The sequence below is a fragment of the Hyperolius riggenbachi genome, chromosome 8 (assembly GCF_040937935.1).
Source record: "Hyperolius riggenbachi isolate aHypRig1 chromosome 8, aHypRig1.pri, whole genome shotgun sequence".
NCBI lineage: Eukaryota > Metazoa > Chordata > Amphibia > Anura > Hyperoliidae > Hyperolius > Hyperolius riggenbachi.
Window position 1 is genome coordinate 80,781,254 of NC_090653.1, and position 20,530 is coordinate 80,801,783.

A 20,530-nucleotide genomic window follows, 5' to 3' on the forward strand; every position below is an offset into this window, starting at 1 on the left:
TACTACCAATTTCTGAATCTGAGAGTCCAGTGGGAGAAAAGTGCTATAGAAATGTTATTGTTAAAATTGGCTTGTTTCTGTCTGCAAAATCAAAGCCACGACCAGTTGATTGATTAACCAGCAGTTGTATACATTTATCAGTTGCTGAATGATTGACAGTTTGCCGTTGTGACAACCTGTGGCCGCTTCCAGTTCCTGTTAAGCAAAGATTTCTATATATGATACATTTCCAGCTTATTGCCAATTCAGAATTACATGTAACCTAGGGAGCAGACTGCAAAAAACGTACTGTTCTCCATAGATATTTTGTATCCTGAATTCTCTTTATTTCAGATCTGCAGCAGCCCCTGCACTTACTCACCACCAGGATGGAGAGTGGCCGCCGCCGTATGGATCCCCTGGGAGGTAAGTGTAAACACTCGCTGCGCGCTGTGCTCTGCACAGTGCTGCCCAGCGGCTACCATGAGTCACGCTCAGGGTTACTGCTCCTGGCTTTTTTTTTCCACCCCAAGCCTGACTCATGATAACCGCCAAGGAGGTTATTTAACATAGTAGCAGCTGCTCTAGTGTAATATCACGATAGCGATACATCACTGCCACACAGCTTTTGTAAGCAGCGGCCATTGTTTAGTTACACATACTACACTGCACTAGTAGTGCACATAGAGTGCAGGTAAACAAAATTACGTTGTGCTGATTTATGAGCGTGAGCAACAGGAGGTTGCTTGTGCTATTTACTCTGATGAATCAACCCCTATGTCCCTCACTGCAGTTCCGCTGTAGGATGCTTGCAAGTGCTGGGCACAGGTAGTGTGGCTGAACATCTGAGCTTGGCAGTAGCCGCGCCCAGACTTGATATGAAGTGATGCTGTGTAACCACACTATATATAAATCGATTAAACAAATGTGGTTACAAACACTAGAATGGAGTCCACAGGAATCAAGATGCAGAGGACAGCTTTGATAGTCATGGAGAAGATCAGTGGAAGGAGAAATCAGAAAGATGGGACTACATACTATGAAAAAAAACAAAAACAAAAAAAAACTACCTTAATGCCACTCACAAAAATACAAGTCTAATGCATTGCAGAGATATGAGAATCCCCCTACGATTACTTACTGTTTACATTAGCTCCCCATTTACCAGCACTCTATCCATACACAGGCTGTGTATGACTCCATGATCTAACAGCTTTCTCTAGACTAGAGCATCCCCTCCCTCAATTTGCATTAAATACCATACATATGTATACATGCTTTCTGCATATCAGGTCTGATTTTTGCTCTTGGTAGGCAGGAAAAGATTTTACTGGTCAGACCTGTTATGCAGAGCACAAATCACAGATAATTAGATGTAACTCACAGTGCTGGGCAATAGTGACTTACTAAATAATCCATGAATACATTTTGTAAACAATAAGCAATTTTATTGTTTTTTTCACTACAGTTCCTCTTTAAGTGGGTGTTGTTACTCTGACATACCACAGCCAGGGGTTCATCAGATCTTAGAGTGTGTTGCAACATTTATCCTTTAAAATCCACCCTGAATTTAAAGCCTGACCTAAAGCTGGGGAGAGAAAAGGTTTCTGCTAAGTGGACAGAGCAAACCGTTTAGGTGGACTGGTAATGGATTTGAAGATCAGAAGATCCTAAACACCTGGACAGCGGCCAACCATAGGATTCCGGATGTAAAGACTTTTCATGGTCGGGAATAGCACAAGAAAAATTATTGGCATCCCACGTCATTTTCTGTGCTATTTCTAAACATGAAAGGTTTTCACTTCCAAGGTCATAACATAGGCAGCTCCTATCTAGGTAACTTGTGAACTTAGGATTCAGAGGATCCATATTTCAAATCTAATTTCAGGGCGGTATGACCCGAGGATCTTGCTTAGAGATATAGGATGATAGCATTAAGTTACCAGACTAATAATGGATACAAATGACTGCTTGTTAGAGTATGCAGATACCTACTAGTGGCTAGAAATAAAAAGTAGTCATGCATTGCTCAATGCATGGGCAGATCAACCATGAGAAAAATTCCACTCTAATTGAATCTGATCAGAGAGGGAAAATGTTGCCTGCCCATACACTGCACAGGGATTTCCGATAAGTTTCAGCAAGAAAGCTATTGAAAATTGTCCTTACACCGCCGCCTGTCAGACCGACCAAGTGTCCCACCCATCTCAGTGTTTTAAAAGGCAACTGAAGTGAGAGGTATATGGAGGCTGCCATATTTATTTCCTTTTAAACAATACCAGTTGCCTGGCAGCCCTACTAATCATCTGCCTCTAATACTTTTAGCCATAAACCCTGAACAAGCATGCAGCAGATCAGGCGTTTCTGACATTGTCATATCTGACAGGATTAGCTGCATGCTTGTTGCTGGTGTTATTAAGACACTACAGCAGCCAAATAGATCAGCAGGGCTGCCAGGCAACTGGTATTGTTTAAAAGGAAATAAATATGGGTGGGAAACATTTCAATTGGGGGAAGGGGGCAAGGACCGTCCAGGGTCAGTGGATCATTGCGATATTGAATGCTTTTATCACCTTACAGCTGATTGGGCCCTTGTGACTGAGATTTTCCAGCCTGCCTAATTGATCTTTTTGACCAATTTTGGCTCAAAATCAATTTGAAAGGTCATTCGCGCAGCCATGCGGCAGCAATGATTCACCTCCGATTCCATAAAATTATTGAATCTTAAGGCAGATCAGGGCGCAATATTGAGAAAAGTTGTTCCTGTAGAGAAAGGAGAAGCTCACACTCACCTCCTGCTGTCTTCTCTCCTCTCAGAGACTGTTTTGCTGCCTCTGTTAGAGCACCAATTCCCAGACTGACAGCGAGGCCTGCAAGGTGCGAGTCAGAAAAAGGAGTATAAATTCAACTATACTGCATAACTGAGGGAAGATGTGAAAATATTATCATCGATAAGTAACGGGTTACCTCCAAAGTTTGCCATGCGGCTGATCCGAGTGGCAGGCACTTTCCTTTCCCGGGCTCTCTCGCTGAGCTGGAAATAAACAAAATGTTCTTTTTATTAAGTATACTCTTACTGCAATCAGTCACTTATGCTGGGCATACACGGTCCCTTTTTGCGCCGGTATCGAGCCAGCGGCTCGATGCCGGCGCGTCACCACTCGTCCGCGCGGATCGATTGCCGCTTGTCCCCGCGGGGGCGGCTAGTAAGCCGCTCGTTTCTTGCCATTGTTCTCCCCGCCGGTATCGAGCGCAGTATCGATCCGGCGGGGTATCGGACACGTCGGATGTTATCAATCGAGCCATCAGGCTCGATTGATAAGCCTCCCTCCTGTCCGTGTATGCCCAGCATTAGAGCTGTTTTACATCATGTATTTTCTGTATTTTGTGGATGGTTTGCGATGCAAAAATGCAAAGACATCTGCTGAAAAACTGGAAAAATCACTGGAATCCTTAAGGATTCACACTGAGGGCTGGTGCACACCAGAGCAGTTCTGAAGCGTTTTTTAAAACGCTTGCAGGGGGAGGGAAAAAAAAAAACCCGCTTGGCTAATGAAAGTGAATGGGCTGGTGCACACCAGAGCGGCTCGTTTTTTCCACAAACGCAAATTCGGGGGCTGCAGCATTTTTTAGATTTCTGAGGAGTTTCCGCCTCAATGTTACAGTATAGGAAAGTGAAAAACCGGTCTGAAAAAAAACGCCAGATCAGAGCGGTTTTCCAGGCATTTTTTTTTTTTTTACAGAAGCTGTTCAGTAACAGCTTTTACTGTAACAATATTTGTAATCTGCTACACAAAAACGCTCCAAAAAACGTTAGGCATGTTTAGGAAACGTCTCTAAACATGCCTAGAATTGCTCTGAAATCTGCTTCAAAAACCTCTAGCTGTTTGCGGATCTGCTAGAGGTTTTTGTTGCGCACTGGGCCTGAGATTGGTGGTGAGGTGACCGCACCGCCAAAAACAGGCCTTTGGGGATTACTACGTGAGTACGCAACAATCCTCGTCTGGCATGTGGCCAAGTAGGAAGTGACGCTCACTTCCTGTTGGGCAATCGATGATGTGCGCAGAAGCATCTTGCTAAAAAACGATTCTGCGCATGCGAGACGCTAAAATCTGTGGCGTTTCTTTAAGTACACGTGCGTTACCATAGCCTTACATGACTTCCAATCCAATGCAATGCAGATTGCCACAGGAGCCACGAGGTAACGTAGGTATGGATGCGCGTTAGATAGGGCATTTCTAGCAAAGCATACCCCAACGTGGGGAGTGTCAATTGCCCCATTCACTTTCATTAGGCTGTGGTGGGGTGCAGTAAATTTCCTGTAAGTTTACCACACCGCCCCAGTGTGAAAGGGCCCCCAAGGTGGCCACAATACAATGAAATAATCTGATTTTACATCAATTGGAAAAAAAGGATCAGATTTCCCGAAAAATCAAAAAAAAAATTTCCAGTCAGTGCTGGATCTTTCTGATCAATTTTTGTGAAAATGTAAGGGTGTAGGGCAGGGGTAGGGAACCTATGGCTCGGGAGCCAGATGTGGCTCTTTTGATGGCTACATCTGGCTCACGTACAGATCAGTAGGGGTTGATTCACTAAGCTACACTGCGCAAGCAGCTCAGCATAGTGTGGCAGTGCAAGTAACATTTTCAAAGTAAGCACGCTACTGCTGTAGCATGCACTGCTAACTTACTCACATTCCCCCTAAAACTAACGGCCGCTCCAATTGTCCCACTCTGGACCCTGTCAGGTCCACTGACTTTGTAGGACAAGATCCCTGTACTTTCAATGGCCCAATATGCTGCCAGTCTCTTCACATGCAGCATATTGGGCAAAAGTGCTGGGATCTCGTCCTACAAAGTGAATCAACCCCCAAGTCAGCTAGGTAATTGTACAAGCTGTTAGTTGGTATGTCTCCTGTCTGGCTTTCGGGGAAATTGCTGATGTGGCTGAAACTCAAGAGAGGCTGAGGATGTGTCTGACACTTCCGCTGCTCGCCGGATCAACTGTATACACATCACCATGGCAACAGGGACATGAGCCCTCTGCGGCACATGCGCACTGTCCCAGTTTGAAACATATGGTATGGCTCTCACGGAAATAAGTTTTAAAATATGTGGTGTTTATGGCTCTCTCAGCCAAAAAGGTTCCTGACCCCTGGTGTAGGGTATATTGTCAATTTCTTATATATACACACCAATCAGTTTTCAAACATTTTTATTTCATAATTGGAGAAAAACTAAAACGTGTGTGGTACATTGGTCAGATTTTTCAAATGTCAATGTGAAAAACTGAGTGTAATCCTTGAATTGAACAGAAATGTAAAAAAAAAATAAAAAGATTGTATGGTGTGTGGTCAGTGGTCACTTTTAAAAGTAGCCATACATCAGGCGACTTGGCGGCCGATCGAAAATCTGATTCAATTAATATAGTCGGATGAATATTGGTGCCGCCAAATGCATGCCCGACCATGTGACCAATTTTGGACCGAGCGATATGAGGACAAGCGACGAACCCCCGGCGCTGTTCCCGTAATATGTGTGTAATGTGCTGTAATGTACATTAATACATTACCTGTCCTGTGTCACGGTGGCCGTCCGTCTTCCGCCTCTCTTCAATTACCCGTATACATGCTGGCGGCGTATAGCACGTTGGCACGTAAGGTCACACATGCGCCACGCCGGCAGCGTGTATGCGGATGATTGAAAAGAGATGGAAGATGACCGGCCACCGTGACACAGGACAGGTAATGTATGAATGCGCATTACAGCATGTCTATACATCTCTCTCACACACACAGCGGAGGATGCGGCGTGCTCGTCCGATTCCCAAGATATTTCACACTGAAATTGATCGGGAATTGATCTATGGTGTATGGGCAGCTGACAGATTTCTCAGATCAGAGAGAGATTTGTCTCTTGGTCAAATCTGCCCATGATTGCTAGATGTATGGCTACCTTTACCCTAGTGCTATCTGATTTTACCTGATCACAAATCTCAGTCCTGCTGCATTCTATGAGTACTTGCATTCCTAGCCAGTCCAGGGATAATTGCAAAATACAAAAATACAAAAAATTGCATTGTAAAAATTGTAATGAAATCACACTGCATTTTCATTTTGTGATTTACATTGCAGTACAGCGCTTATAAGGCAACACATTTCTCATACAAAATGTACACAGTGGGTCATAGAAGCCTTTCTGCTAACGAATATATTGCTAAATGACACCTGTGAGAGGGATGTGGAGGCTGAAATTGTTCCATGCAGATTTGCCTGAGTGTCCTGCTGAGCCGCTCAAAGGTACATACACATGTCGGATTTTTCCAAACGACCGGTCATTTGGACGTTTGAACGGCCAGTCGCTTGGATGTCAAATCGGGCGATTGTGTACGATCGGTCGTTCAGCTGATAAGACTGGATTTGACCGATCCGCCAAGCAGATCCGTCAAAACCTTATCAGCCGGTCGTTTTGGAAAAATCTGACTTGTGTACAAGCCTTAAAGCCACAGACCCTGAGGGCTTGTTTCCACTGTTGCGACGCGATTCACCGGCATTCCGACGCTTGTAAAAACGCATGCGGATGCGTTTCTGCATGCGTTTTTACCCGCGATTTCGCATGGCTGGGTGCCATGCGAAATTAACCATGACACTGCCAGGGCAAAATAAAATTGAAAAAGGTGCGAAATCGCGGGTAAAAACGCATGTAACAAACGCATGCGTTTTTACTATTAAATACATTAGCGGCGATTCGCACGGATTCCCGACGCAGGCGAAATCGTTGCCTCTTTTGTGCGTTTTTTCTCCGCAACAAAAAACGCACAACGCCACCGCAGGAGTGGAAACAGCCCCATCCACTCACATTACATGTGCGAATCCGCATGCGTTGGACGCATGCGGATTCGCGATAGTGGGAACGAGCCCTGAACAGGCATGTAGATCAGGTGCTCTAAATGAATCTGACTGGACACAGGCACATGCTTGTTTTAGATGTGTGAAGGATGTTTTAGAATTGGCAGGATACCAGGCAGCTTGTAATTTTTTTTTTCTTTAAATAAATATGGCATCCTCCATATTACTCGCACTTCAGTTGTATATAATAAAAAAAAAAAAAAAAAAAAAAAAAGTTGTATAAATACTGCCTCAGGCCTGGTGCACACCAGAGGAGTTTTTCTGAGCTTTTTGAGTTTTTAAATCTGCTGCTAATGTTATCCTATGTGTCTGTGCACACTGGAGCAATGAGGTTTTGTAAAAAAAACCCATAGCATTACATTGGGAAGAGCTTTTGAAACCTCTAAAAGCTCTTCCCAATGTAATGCTATGGTTTTTTTTTACAAAACCTCATTGCTCCAGTGTGCACAGACACATAGGATAACATTAGCAGCAGATTTAAAAACTCAAAAAGCTCAGAAAAACTCCTCTGGTGTGCACCAGGCCTCAGATGATTTTTCTGTTTGTACTTCCCTCCTCAACCGCACAAGCAAAATCAATCTGCAATAAACTGATCAGACCCAGTCTTGTAGGACAAAAGCCATAACTTTTGGTTTCAGTAGGTTTCAAAAACTACCGAGAGTGACTGTGCTTTATTCTCCTGTCCTCTGAACTGACTGCTAGGGTCAGGGCTGTGGAGTCGGTACAAAAATAATCCGACTCCAACTCCTCTGTTTATGGAATCAATCACCCCAGGTACCTAAAATTGCTCTGACTTCGACTCTTTAGTCTAATACTTACCAGGGCTGTGGAGTCAGCACAAAAATCATCCGACTCCTAAGTTTATGAAACCACCGACTGACTCCAACTCCAGGTACCCAAAATTGCTCCGACTCCACAGCCCTTGCTAGGGCACTGTATATCAGTTTTCCAAAACAGTCACAGTACTTGTCACAGGCACAGCAGTTGAGAGGCTGATAAAGTTGCTTATGGTAGATAAAAAGTAATGCTCATCAATGAGGCCAACAGTACATTCCTCTGACTCTGCTCTTTTGTATATGATAAGATGAGATATGACGAGGCAGAGACAAACTAGCCATAGACCAGAGCTTCCTGGCTTTCAGCAGAGCTTGGTTAGAGGTAGTAGCCAATGTATAGTATCAGCCTTGTCACTACTTTTCCTATAATGTAATACATTTCTTTAAATACTATTTTCATACCGCAGATGCTATAACATTCTAATAACTAAAATAGAATGCAGAGTACACTTTGCTAGAAATCATGACAAGGTTTGGTATACATGACATCCAAAAAGTCATCGATTCAGTAGAGCACAAGAAATCAGGAAATAAAGTATCACATAGCCTTTCGCAATCATACATTGTCCAATTTTACTGCAGTGACACCTTACTTAGGAAGACTACCCAAGGAAGATAATGGGAGTGTGTATTTTTAATGGGAACCAGGAGCTAGCGGGATATGGAGGCTGCCATACTCATTTTCTTTTAGGGCACTTTTGCACTATGTCCGCTGCATTGCAGAATAACTCTGCATGCCAATTACCTTCCCATACAATACATCTCTGGCTGCTTATACTTAGTGGTATGAATCTTTCTAGAGAAAGAATTGTACCGATTTTAGAAACTAAAGCTGGAAAGAATAATACAGCTAAGGAGGTTAAAAGGAACCAGAGGTGAAAGACATATGGAGGCTACCATATTTATTTCCTCTTAGACAATACCAGTTGCCTGGCAGCCCTGCTGATCTATTTGGCTGCAGTAGTGTCTGAATCTCACACAGGAAACAAGCAGGCACCTAACTTTGTCAGAAACACCTGATCTGCTGCATGCTTGTTCAGGGTCTATGGCTAAAAGTATTAGAGGAAGAGGATCAGCAGGATAGCCAGGCAACTGGTATTGCTTAATAGGCAATAAATATGGCAGCCTCCAGATCCCTCTCACTTTAGTTGTCATGTAAATGACAGTAGTGTGATCTCTCACACTCAACCTCCAAGAAAGAGCAGAAATGCAACTGCAGGGAACACATGAGTAGCTACAAAGATACAGAGTTCCACAGAGACCGCTGCCTAGGTATGTTACAGGTAGGTAGGGTGATCTGAGAGCACCCTGGACTGAAAACAAAACACACACAGAGACACAGGGAGCCTCAATAGTGTATGTCAAACAACTGAAGAAAATGGTGGAGAGGAATGGGTACTCACAAAGGGAGGTTTCAGGGGGGCAACCAACCACTGTAGGCGGGTGGTGATGCACAAACCCAACTCCACTCGGGCGTCCACTTGGACTGGACATGGTCGCTCTCTTGTTACAAAATAGCTCTAGATGGATGTAGGGGTAGAAAGCCCTAACCAAAAAAAAAAAACTACACCTTCCAAATGAGGGTGTGTGACACAAAGGGGGATAAGAGGCGCCCAGATGATGATAAAACTGTGTTAAAATAGAAGGGGTGAGGTGGCTTATCTCAATGATGACAAAGTCAGATAATGACAAAGAACTTTGATATGCATTTTTCAACGCGTTTCGTTGGTCTCAGCCCACTTCCTCAGGCCAAATACAGTGCCAGAGTTCTTTGTAGAGTTGTAGGCACCTACAATTCTGCTACAGAGAACTCTTGCACTGAATTAAGCCTGAGGAGGTGGGCTGAGACCCACAAAACACATTGCCAAATGTATATCAATGTATATCAAAGTTCTTTGTCATTATCTGACTGTCATCATTGAGGTAAGTCACCTCACCTCTTCTATTTTAAAGAGAACCCGAGGCGGGGTTCTTCCATCGCAATCCATATACAGAGGCTGGGTCTGTCTATAGAGCCCAGCCTCTGTTGCTAGTTCGTTTCCTTCAAAGCCCCCTCTGCGCGCTGTCAGACCCCATAAAACACAGCCGCGCTGGCGACACGCAGCGTGTCGCAGCCGGCTGTGTTTACCTCACTAATGCCAGTCTCGCCGCTACCCCGCCTCCTGAATCGCTCCGGTCCCTGCCCACGTCCCTTCCCTTGCCGCTGATTGGAGGGAAGGGACGCGGGCGGGGACCGGAGCGATTCAGCAGGCGGGGGAGCAGCCGATACTGACGTTAGTGAGGTAAGCTGTGTTTTATGGGGTCTGACAGCGCGCGGGGGGGGGGGGGGGCTTTGGAGGGAACTAACTAGCAACAGAGGCTGGGCTCTATAGACAGACCCAGCCTCTGTATATGGATTGCGATGGAAGAACCCCACCTCGGGTTCTCTTTAACGGTTCTCTTAGAGAAAGTGGAGTTACACAGTGAAATCTTTTCAGAATAGTTTAATATCAGGTTTACAGAAAGCTGGTTCCCCACCTTCTGTCTCTTGGGCTTCCCATGGTCCTCAGATACGTTCTGAGCTCTGGCTTCCCGAGCTCTCTGGAGTTCTTCAGCAGTGAGACCTCTAACTGTGCTATAACTTCTCACTTGCCCCATACCAGAGCCCGATACTCCTGGACCTGTCTTCTGGAACGGCTGACCAAAGGTTGTCCTAGGAGGTGGCTCCTCCTCTGCGGGAGGAAACTCTGCCATCATGCTCCAATCATCCGCACTGAAGTCAGAGGATGGAGGGCGCACTCTAGAATCTGTCTGGCGAACCTATAAAGAAATACACACAAGTCAAGGTGGGTATAAACAGGCCGTCACTGCTGACTGCTGATATGAAGAGTATAATATAGTACATTCCATATTAGGCTTCAGGCATCATCATTGGATAATGAATATGTAATGAAATTCGACAAGACAACTTCTCTCGCTCCGCACAGAACATGAAATCCCCTTGACTAAACTAGAACCCAACACACGACTTATCAGTGTTACCTTACTAAGAAGGCCTAATAATTAATGCCCATCAGCTTCACTAATTAATCAGCTGTCATTATCAGTCATTGCTTTCCAAATATTAGCCCTATGAAAAAGTTTCTATGCAAGCTAATTCCACTTAATAAAAAAAAAAAAAAAAATGACTGGAAAACCACCTTAGGGCCCAGTCACACTAGGGTGATTAGCGGGCGATTCCTGCTAATCACCAAAGCGCCAGTGCCATTCTAACCTATGGCAGTGTTCTCACTGCTGCGATTAGCACCAATTGCTTTACCTGCAACATTTTTGCCGCAATTCTGGAGCGATCATTGGTACAGTGCTTAGTAAAGCACTGATCGCGATCGCTCTGAATCACAGAAGTGTCCAGTGACTTTTACCGTGCTAATCGCTGTAAAAATCACTTGCCCAAAACGCTAGCGCTAAGCACTAGCGTTTTGCGATTGCAGATGTGAACGGGGCCTAAAGGCCATATTTTCAATTCATTCCTCGTGGCAAGTGGAGAAGGAGCAGAGGGCTTCCCCATGGAATGCTGGGACAAGACAATTGCCTAAAAAAAAAAAAAAATCCTGCACAGCCTATTGCTAGCAGTCTGTGTTCTGGTTCAAGAACATTTTTAGTTAAATAACTTCAGCTTGAGGTTGTACGGTTTCTCGGAGTTGAGCAAAAAGTTTGAGAAATGCCATTAACTTATTTACGCTAAGTAACATGATTTTGTGCTCTCTCACCTGCAGGTTAGTGAATGCTGTACCCACACATCGCTCAGCTGTTGCCTGTACCGATTTCAGTCCACCTCCAATGGAGGAGGTTGTAGCAGCCATCCGCAGCTCTTCACACCCCATCCTCGCTACAGCCTGAGCCACACGAGACGCTCCCTTTAACACCATGACCAGATCGCCCAACATCGTTCAACTGCGAGATGTAACATGTGAACGTTAGAACATTTATGTGCCTTGTAAGGTGTAACACAGCAATCACATGCACAGGATTTATGAGGGTTTCTAAGCAACACAGATTCAAGATCACAAAGATGATGCATTTACAGTGAAATACCACATTTGTTGAGAAATAAGCAATCCCTCCAGTTCAGCCCTACAAGTTGCTAGGATGAATGCCAAACGTCAGTGGGCATACCTTAATTCTCATCCTCAAATCAATCCATAGCTCCTCCATTGTGATCTTATGCTGAGTACACACACAATGCAATTTCCCATCAGATTGATGGGTGATATGACAGGAAGTTGCATCATGTGTACATGTCTAAACTACTTCCAATTGATAACGGGATCGATTTTCCCAGAGATCTGTTCGCAGCCATAAACCGTAGGTAAATTCCCGACCGATTAAAACAGTAGGCGGGGGTGGAGGGAGGACAGTGGCCGGGGGATTCCTTCACGTTCGTGATTTATCGCACGCCATTACCGCCACGCATCAGATCGAGCATGTCAGCCTGAGATTTTCCAGCATGTCTGATACATGTGACCAATTTCAACCTGAAATTGGTCATATTGTCAATCGGGCTAGCTCTTGGTAGCCCATTTTCATCACATTCGATAATATTCCAATCTGATGGTCGATCGGCCACCAAGTCTATAGATGTATGGCCAACTTTAAGTAACCAGAAAAGATGCCCCGAGATATTTACAGGTGCCTTTTCCAAGTGGGTACAAGTATCCACTGATGATCACCAACAGCCTATTACACTAGTGAATGGACATATTGGAAAACTTTCACCATTGTTATGTAGCACCCCCAGCACCAGCACCTTGTTCACACACATCCACCCGCTCCCACCATTATAAGCAGAACACACCAATCAGCAGATAGTCGTACAGAGAGTTTGTACTGGGGGAAAAAAATCTTAAACACTCAAGTACAATCCTTTTGGATAAGCACTATTGCAAGTGTGTCAGTTTGTCAGGCTGGAAGTTTCCATGTCTCTGCTACTCACTCACTCCTGCTTTGTGGATGAGTAAATGGCTGCACAAAGTGCAAATATCTGAGCTGTCTGTGCTGAGTACAGACTCAAGTCAAGAAAAGGAGTGGAGTTCTTGCTGATCACAATCAGCAGCAAAATAAAAAATGAAAGATTACTAAATTACAAAAATATCTGATTCCAGCAAATTTTAGGGAGAGGAAGGTCACAAATTTTAAGGACTGTATAACAAGTGGACTGTGCTTGCAAAGCATGTGATAAGTTACATGACGTTACATCATACAGTGCTATGTGATTGTTACTTACTTCCTGGTTAAAGGACACCTGAACTGAGAGGGATATTAACCTCCCTGGCGTTCTATTAAGATCGCCAGGGAGGCAGCGCAGCGCTATTTTTTAATATTTTTTTTTCAATCATGTAGCTAGCCTAGCGCTAGCTACATGATGCCCTCCTCCCTTTCGCATCCCTCCCACTCCTCCGATTGGCGCCGGCGCTATTACACGTAAGGAAATCCCGTTCTGAACGGGATTTCCTTTAGGGCTTCCCCGTCGCCATGACGACGACCGTGATGACGTCATCAACGCCGTGACGTCATCCGGGGTCCCGATCCACCCCTCAGCGCTGCCTGGCACTGATTGGCCAGGCTGCGCAGGGGTATCTGGAGGGGGGCCTTACGCGGCGGGTAGCGGCGCATCGGCGGCGATCATCCACAACACGCAGCAAGCAAAGTGCTTTCTGCATGTTTTAAAAAAAAATTATGAAAATCAGCCCAGCGGGGCCTGAGCGGCGTCCTCCGGCGGTCATGGACGAAAAAAACTCGTCCATACCGCCAAGGAGGTTAAGGCTGCCATATTTATTCCCTGTTAAACAATGCAAATTGCCTGGCTGTCCTGCTGATTCTCTTCCGCTAATGCCTTTAGCCATAAACCCTGAACAATCTTACACATAAGGTGTTTGACTGAAGTTTGACTGGATTTGCCCCATTTGTTTCATGTGTGTCATTCACACTACTGATACATGAGAGAGCAACAGGACTGTCAGAAAACTTGTATTTTTTTTTTTAAGGAAATATATATGGCTGCCTCCATATGCCTCTCACTTCAGGTGTCCTATAAAAGCAAAGGTTTCTACTTTTCAGCTTAAAGAGAACCTGTAACAAAAAAAAAAAGTTCCCCAGGGGGGTACTCACCTCAGGAGGGGGAAGCCTCAGGGTCCCAATGAGGCTTCCCCCTCCCCTGTAGCTGCAGGCAGTCCAGCCCTGGCTCCCCCGAAGTCTCCCCGGAATCCTTCCTCGACAAGCCTGACAAGTGCTGATAAGCGCGGATTTATTTACCTTTCCTGGCTCCAGCGAGGGCGCTGTTGCGACTCTGTACGGAGATAGGCAAAAATAGCCGTTCTCTGTAGGTTCCGCTCTACAGCGCAGGCGACTTGCACCTGCGCAGTAGAGGGGCCTGACAGAGATCGGCTATTTCCGCCTATCTCCGAGCAGAGAGCCGATACTGCGCCTGCGCTGGAGTCAGGAAGGTAAATATTTACATCTCCGCTGTTCGGGAGATTTATGCCGCCGCAGGACCGAGGAGGACGGGGGAAGTCTCAATAGGATGCGGAGGCTTCCCCCACCAGAGGTGAGCACCCCCCCAGGGGAGTTTTTTTTCGTTACAGGTTTTCTTTAAAGGCCAGTTCATAATAGAAGCAATGGTGATTAAAGCCTGGAATCCACTAGGAGCACTTTTCTGAGTGCTTTGTGATTTGAAAAGCTCTAGCTAAAGTAATGCTATGTGTGTGATCCCACTTGAGCTATGTGATTTTATAAATCCACCATAGCATTGTATTGCATTAGCAAGAGCTTTTTTCAAATCACTAGCGCTTAGAAAAAGCTGCTAGTGGTTTTGAGCCCTTATAAACACCCTTGGAAATAACCCTGGTGCTACTGCTTGCTGGAGTTTTCAAATGTATCAATAGCACCCATCCAAACCAATGAAGCGCAGTGAGCAAAGTCTTAAAAAACACTAACTACAGCTTTTAGTGTGAGCGATAACCCAATTCAGTTATGATAAACGGTAAGGGACAAATAAGACAGCATAGTCCAGGCCCGCTGCTTGAGCTTGGCGCCAGCCGTCCGTGCAGTGCTTGCTCCGTTGACAAGCCCTTGTTGATGGGCTTGTAGGGGTCTCAGCGCTGGAACTGTCTGGAGGATCCAGGGGCTTTATTCTCCTGAGGTAAATACCCAAATTGGGCTGTTTTTTTCCCTCCAGGTATCCTTTAAGAGGAGTCATGTGCATATCCACAACCTGACATGCTTAAGTCTAAATTACAACAACAAGGTCTTGTAAACATTGTGTGTCGCAGGGATTGTGACTCAATCCCTCAGGTGACTATTCGGGGCCAGAGTGCCACACAGGGTTTTCTTACTAGGAAAGGGGTGAGAAAAGATCAGTGCACAACAGAGCAGCTTCCAGCAGAAGTGGTGCGGAGGGGAGCAACGCCCACAGCCGAGACAATCTAGCGCTCCAGATCTCTTGGTGATGCATTTTGGGTGGCTGCACAGGAACTACATAACGCACAAAACAGTTATATCGCGATTTTGCCCTAGCGGACTCAAAGCGCCAGAGCTGCAGCTACAGGATGTGCCAAGGGCAACCAGGATCATTAGGGAACCTTGCCCAAAGTCTCCTTACTGTTTACGTATTAGCATTGGAACCCTTGTCAAAGGGCTCAAATCCTACACCAAAGGCAATAGCCCTACCAGCATGCTATCCAGCTGCCCCACTAGACTCTTGGTCTGATGCAAATCGATCAGCCTCTATCACTTCACGACCAATAAAACAATGGCCTAATCAGTAATTTCAAATCAGTCGGCAGAAGAATTCAGTTCTGATTCTCAGACATTCCGCTCATTCTAACTGGTTCATTCAGTAAATATTGGAAAAGTGTAATGAAAATTTTACAGCATCAATATTTAGTGGCATCAAAAATAAATCCAATATTTTACTTTAAGCAATACCCTGAGGTCTGATAAAATACTGTAACAAAGATAGGAGGGGATTTACAGAAACAAACCAGATCTAGCAAGGATTCTATTCCCCATACTTCCTTCCACACTGTATCCAGAATTTACAAAAGGAAGCAGCCTGTGAAAGGAATGCAATGTATGAATGTTTACCTTACAGTTTGTGGGATGCCACGAAGATTTGAGAATCCACCACCAGCAGCCTCTGGCTTATATATTCCACACCGTTCTCTCTTTTGCCTTTACTATGTAACTTCGATCGTCATATTAGGTTGAAGAAGCTGCTACATAGACTTGCAAACACAGCGGATCCGAAATAACTATAATTACAATATGACCATCCTAAACAGCCTCAGAAAAACTAGTAACTAGTAATTTCACTGATCTCCTAGTGCGCATGCACAGGCTTCTGCGGGCGGCTGAAGGTGACGAGACTGAACGTAGGGTGATGACGCGAACTTACACAACTCTTCTCCAGTTCCCGCCCCCTTTTTCCCATGGGTGTAATGTCTGATTACTGCCACTGTAATGTCAGATATTGCAGCCCGGAAGCAGCCTTCCTCACTGAGTATCGCGCATGCTCAGTGGGAAGTTAGACATTATTTAGCTGAAATATCTCCGCTTCCGCACCACGTACACTCCCGAAATTTTCAGGGGAGGGAGGGGACCCACAGATCCAGCTCTGTGTCGAATTGCAGCCCCCTAGCCCCGGTAGTTCCCGAGATAGGTTTGCTGCAATCAGTCTCGGGAACCAGCGGGGCTCGGCGGCTGCAATTCGGCACAGAGCTAGATGTGGGGGTCCCCTCCCTCCCCTGCAAATTTCGGGGGTGTACGTGGTGCGGAAGTGGAGATATTTAGGATGTTTCACACGTGGCTGCACAATGTAATGGGGCGCAGGCTCCTACTGCGCATGCGGGGCTGCAAAATCTGAGAGGCTGCAATAGCTGACATGACACCTCAAAGCTGCTCTCCATGGCAGACGTTACTTCCTCATTCTGCGGCGATTGCTTCCTCATTTCCACAGAGAGAAGGCAGCACGATCAGACATAGCATAGCTCAGATTGTGCTTCTGCAGAGCTGCCCTCCAATAGTAATTAATCCTCAGCACTTCCGTGCTGTGAATGGGGTCTATTGTAGTACGCTGAAGGTGGCTGATTGTAGGAGAAGATTACTGTCAGGAGGACAGGACGTTAGGTTAATTTGCAGGGTAGACAGCAGTCAGAGGTGCTTGATTAGAATACTGAGAGTGTAATCCAATCAGCTGTCTAGCTGCTGTTCAGTTTCGACATTAACCACTTCCACACCATGAAATTTTATGCTGATCTGTGCAGCGTGGGCTCTCCAGCCCACAGCACAGATCAGCTAGCAGCCAGGGCGATCAGACTTCCCCCCCTTTTTTCCCCACTAGGGGGATGTCCTGCTGGGGGGGTCTGATCGCCGCCGGCTGCTTGCGGGGGGGGGCTCTTCAAAGCCCCCCTCCGCAGCGCTTCCTGGCCTCCTTCCCCTTCCCTCCCTCTCCCTCCCCCTGTGAGCGGCGCAGGACGGAAATCCGTCCTGCGCCTGATGGGATAGGCTTTAGCCTATCAGATGCCGGTGATCCCCGGCCAATCAGAGGCCGGGGATCGCCGATCTCCTCTACGGCGCTGCTGCGCAGCAGCGCCGTATGCATGTAAACACCGGGGAAGATCTTCCCCGTGTGTTTACATTTACCCTGCGAGCCGCCGATCGGCTCGCAGGGTGTTCACGGAGACACCCTCCGGGAACTGACATGGAACGGTTTCCATGGTATACACTTCTGGATTCAGGGGCGTGTATATACGCTCCGAGAATCCGGAAGTGGTTAATACAATCACTGCACTTTTTTTTTTTTTTTTTTTTTTTTACAGGAGAGACCTATTTTATGTCACATAACTACCAATAGCAAACACACTTTTTAGTTGGGATATATTCGTTATTTAGTATTTATATAGCGCCAACATTTTACACATCGTATATATTGTCTTGACACTATGGGCTCTATTCATAAAACTTTACCGCAAGTTTTCCACACAAAACAGCTGACTTTTCCGACCATTTAGCAAAGTGGGCATTTATAAAGGCTGTTTCCGCATGAAAATCTGACATTCCTTTGCAGTGCTGGAAATTACCGCCTTGTGCGGAGATTATCACAACACAGGCTCCACTCATAAAACATTTGCGGTAAAAAAAATCTTGGAGGGAAAACACTGCATCGGTATTTTACACTTTTGTGTGCTAATTCATATAAATGTTTACACTTGTTTACACTTGCGATAATAGGTTGGGGAATTCCCGCACTAAACTGGAGGTGCTGCTGAGTTGTTACATTTGCTGGCTGAGTTGATACATTTTCTCCAGCAGAGACAGCGTTAGTATAAAGGAGGCAGCCCCAGCATCCCTTTACATGTGCATTTTTCTGTCTCTCCTGAATCTGCACAAAGGGCTGGTGCACACCCAGCGGCTTTTTCAGCGTTTCTGCAGCCGCTTGCCGCATTGTCAATGTATCTCAATGGGGTGGTTCACACCAGAGCGGGAGGCGTTTTGCAGAAACGCATACTCCCGGGGTGAGGCACTTTTTGGATTGCGGATGCGTTTCTGCCTTTCTGCCTCAATGTTAAGTATAGGAAAAACACAAACCGCTCTGAAAAACGCCTGTTCAGAGCGGTTTTGCCGGCGTTTTTGTTACAGAAGCTGTTTAGTAACAGCTTTACTGTAACAATATATGAAATCTACTACACCAAAACCGCAAAATGCTAGCTGAAACGCTACAGAAAAATAACAAAAAGCGTTTCAAAATCTGCTAGCATTTTGCAGATCTGCTAGCGTTTTTTGATGTGCACCAGGCCTGAATCTGTCTATTAGGGCCCTTTTCCACCTGCAATCGCTAGTGTTCATGCTGAACGCTAGCGATTGCTGAATCGCAAAACCGGCGATTCCCCCGACGTTTGCGGCCGCGATTTTGCTATGCTATGCACTGCATAGCAAAATCGCGGCAATTATCGCTCCGCCGCGCGTTCGCGTTCCCGACAAAAGCGAATCGCGGTAGTGGAAATGACCTACCGCGATTCCTATGTTAAAAAGCAAACCGTAGCGATTATAAAATCGCTAGCGGTTTGCGGTTTTGCGATTCAGCCAGCGCAAACGCGCTCGTGGAAAAGGGCCCTTAGTCTTCCTAAACAATCTATTTAATTGCTGCAGCTTAGAAGCAGTTCCAGAAATATTACACATGCAGGCTTTCTGATGTGAAATTTATCTGCAAACAGGTACCCATGGGGTTAAAAAAACACAGCCTTGGTATTCCGGAATGCCTTGTCTGCTGATTTTCATGCGGAAACAGGAAAATTGATACTTACCTTGTAATTTTCCTTTCCTGGTGCATCTCCATGTCGGCATACTACTGGGTTAGCTCCGCCCCTCTAACCCCTATAGGACCAATTAAAATTGATATATATATGGTCCCTGCCCCTGCCACCGTATTCTAATAATTTAGATCTCAGACACGATGGACCAGGGTGGGCCGTATGCCGACATGGAGATGCACCAGGAAAGGAAAATTACAAGGTAAGTATCAATTTTCCTGTTTCCCTGGTGCCTCCATGTCGGCATACTACTGGGATTTTCATAGTAGAAAAAAAGAGACCAAACGGGTGGGTGCTATTACCAATTATTTATGTGCTGCAGATAAAACACTCTTTCCGAATTTTACTGATGTTAACAGAGCTGGATTCACTCTGTAATGGTTTATAAAAGTGTTAGGCGATGACCAATTTGCTGCTTTACAAATCTCTAGTAGCGAGACTCCCGATATCGCTGCCCAGGAAGATGAAATACTCCTTGTTGAATGGGCTGAGGTAGATGAAGGTGCTTCTGACCCTCTGGCTCTATAGGCTTCCTTGATCAAACGTACCAGCCATGCTGCTATGGTTCTAATGGCGACCTCCTTGCCTTTCCTTGGACCTGCTGGATTCACCAGTAGATGGTCTGAGTTCCGAAATGAACTGGTTATTTGCAGATACCATTGTAGCCATCTAGCTACATCTAATGGATGACCATTAGGAAATTTTTCCTCTGTCGGAAAAGTTGGCAGTGTCCACTCCTGATTCAGGTGCTGTACTGACACAACTTTGGGGAGAAACCCAGGCATTGGTCTTAGAACCACTCTGTCCTGAAAGAAGTCTAGGAAGGGTTCTTTACACCCCAAGGCCCTTATTTCTGACACTCTTCTCCCTGATGATATTGCAATCAGGAAAGCCATTTTTAGTGTCGTATTCCATATTGAGCAGCTCTCTGGGGGCTCAAATGTTTCTGACGATAAGTACTCGAGCACCATGGGAAGGTCCCAGCTTGGACATATCTTCTGTAGTGGAGGTCTCAACCTCATGATGGCCTGAAAGAACTGCTGTACCAGCCTGTGTGATGCCAGTTGGGATCCTATCAAGGCTGATATTGCCGATACTTGTACTCTGAGCGTTCTGACCTTTAATCCTATGTCAAAACCTGTTTGTAGGAATTCCAGAACGTGCGGAACTGAGGGAACAAGATAGTCCACCTTCTTCTGCAACGAGAAGTCAATGAATCTTCTCCACACCCTATAATAGGTCTTATTTGTGGAAGATCTTCTTGCCTTCAGTAATGTTTCTGTTACAGTACTTGAGAATCCAGCTTTCAGTAGATTCTCCCTCTCAATCTCCACGCAGTTAAGGACATTCTCTGAAGGTGTTGATGTTTCAGGTCGCCTTGTGATAATAGGTCTGGTAGCAGAGGAAGTTTCCAATGTGGTGCCACCGACATCTTGAGTAGTAGTGGAAACCATGGTCTTTTC

General features: G+C 45.6%; 1 protein-coding gene across 1 annotated transcript in view; it reads right to left on the bottom strand.

Annotated features, from left to right (window-relative positions):
• The window catches only part of COQ8B (coenzyme Q8B), a 90,258-nt gene extending 74,069 nt beyond the window's left edge, over positions 1 to 16,189 (bottom strand). The window contains exons 1-5 of the mRNA XM_068250785.1: positions 15,844 to 16,189; positions 11,472 to 11,655; positions 10,240 to 10,521; positions 2,947 to 3,013; positions 2,772 to 2,849 (exon numbers count right to left, since the gene is read on the bottom strand). Coding sequence (XP_068106886.1) covers positions 2,772 to 2,849; positions 2,947 to 3,013; positions 10,240 to 10,521; positions 11,472 to 11,648 — 604 coding nt within the window. The 5' untranslated portion in view covers positions 11,649 to 11,655; positions 15,844 to 16,189. The remainder of the gene's footprint in view (positions 1 to 2,771; positions 2,850 to 2,946; positions 3,014 to 10,239; positions 10,522 to 11,471; positions 11,656 to 15,843) is intronic.
• Positions 16,190 to 20,530: the final 4,341 nt, after the last annotated feature.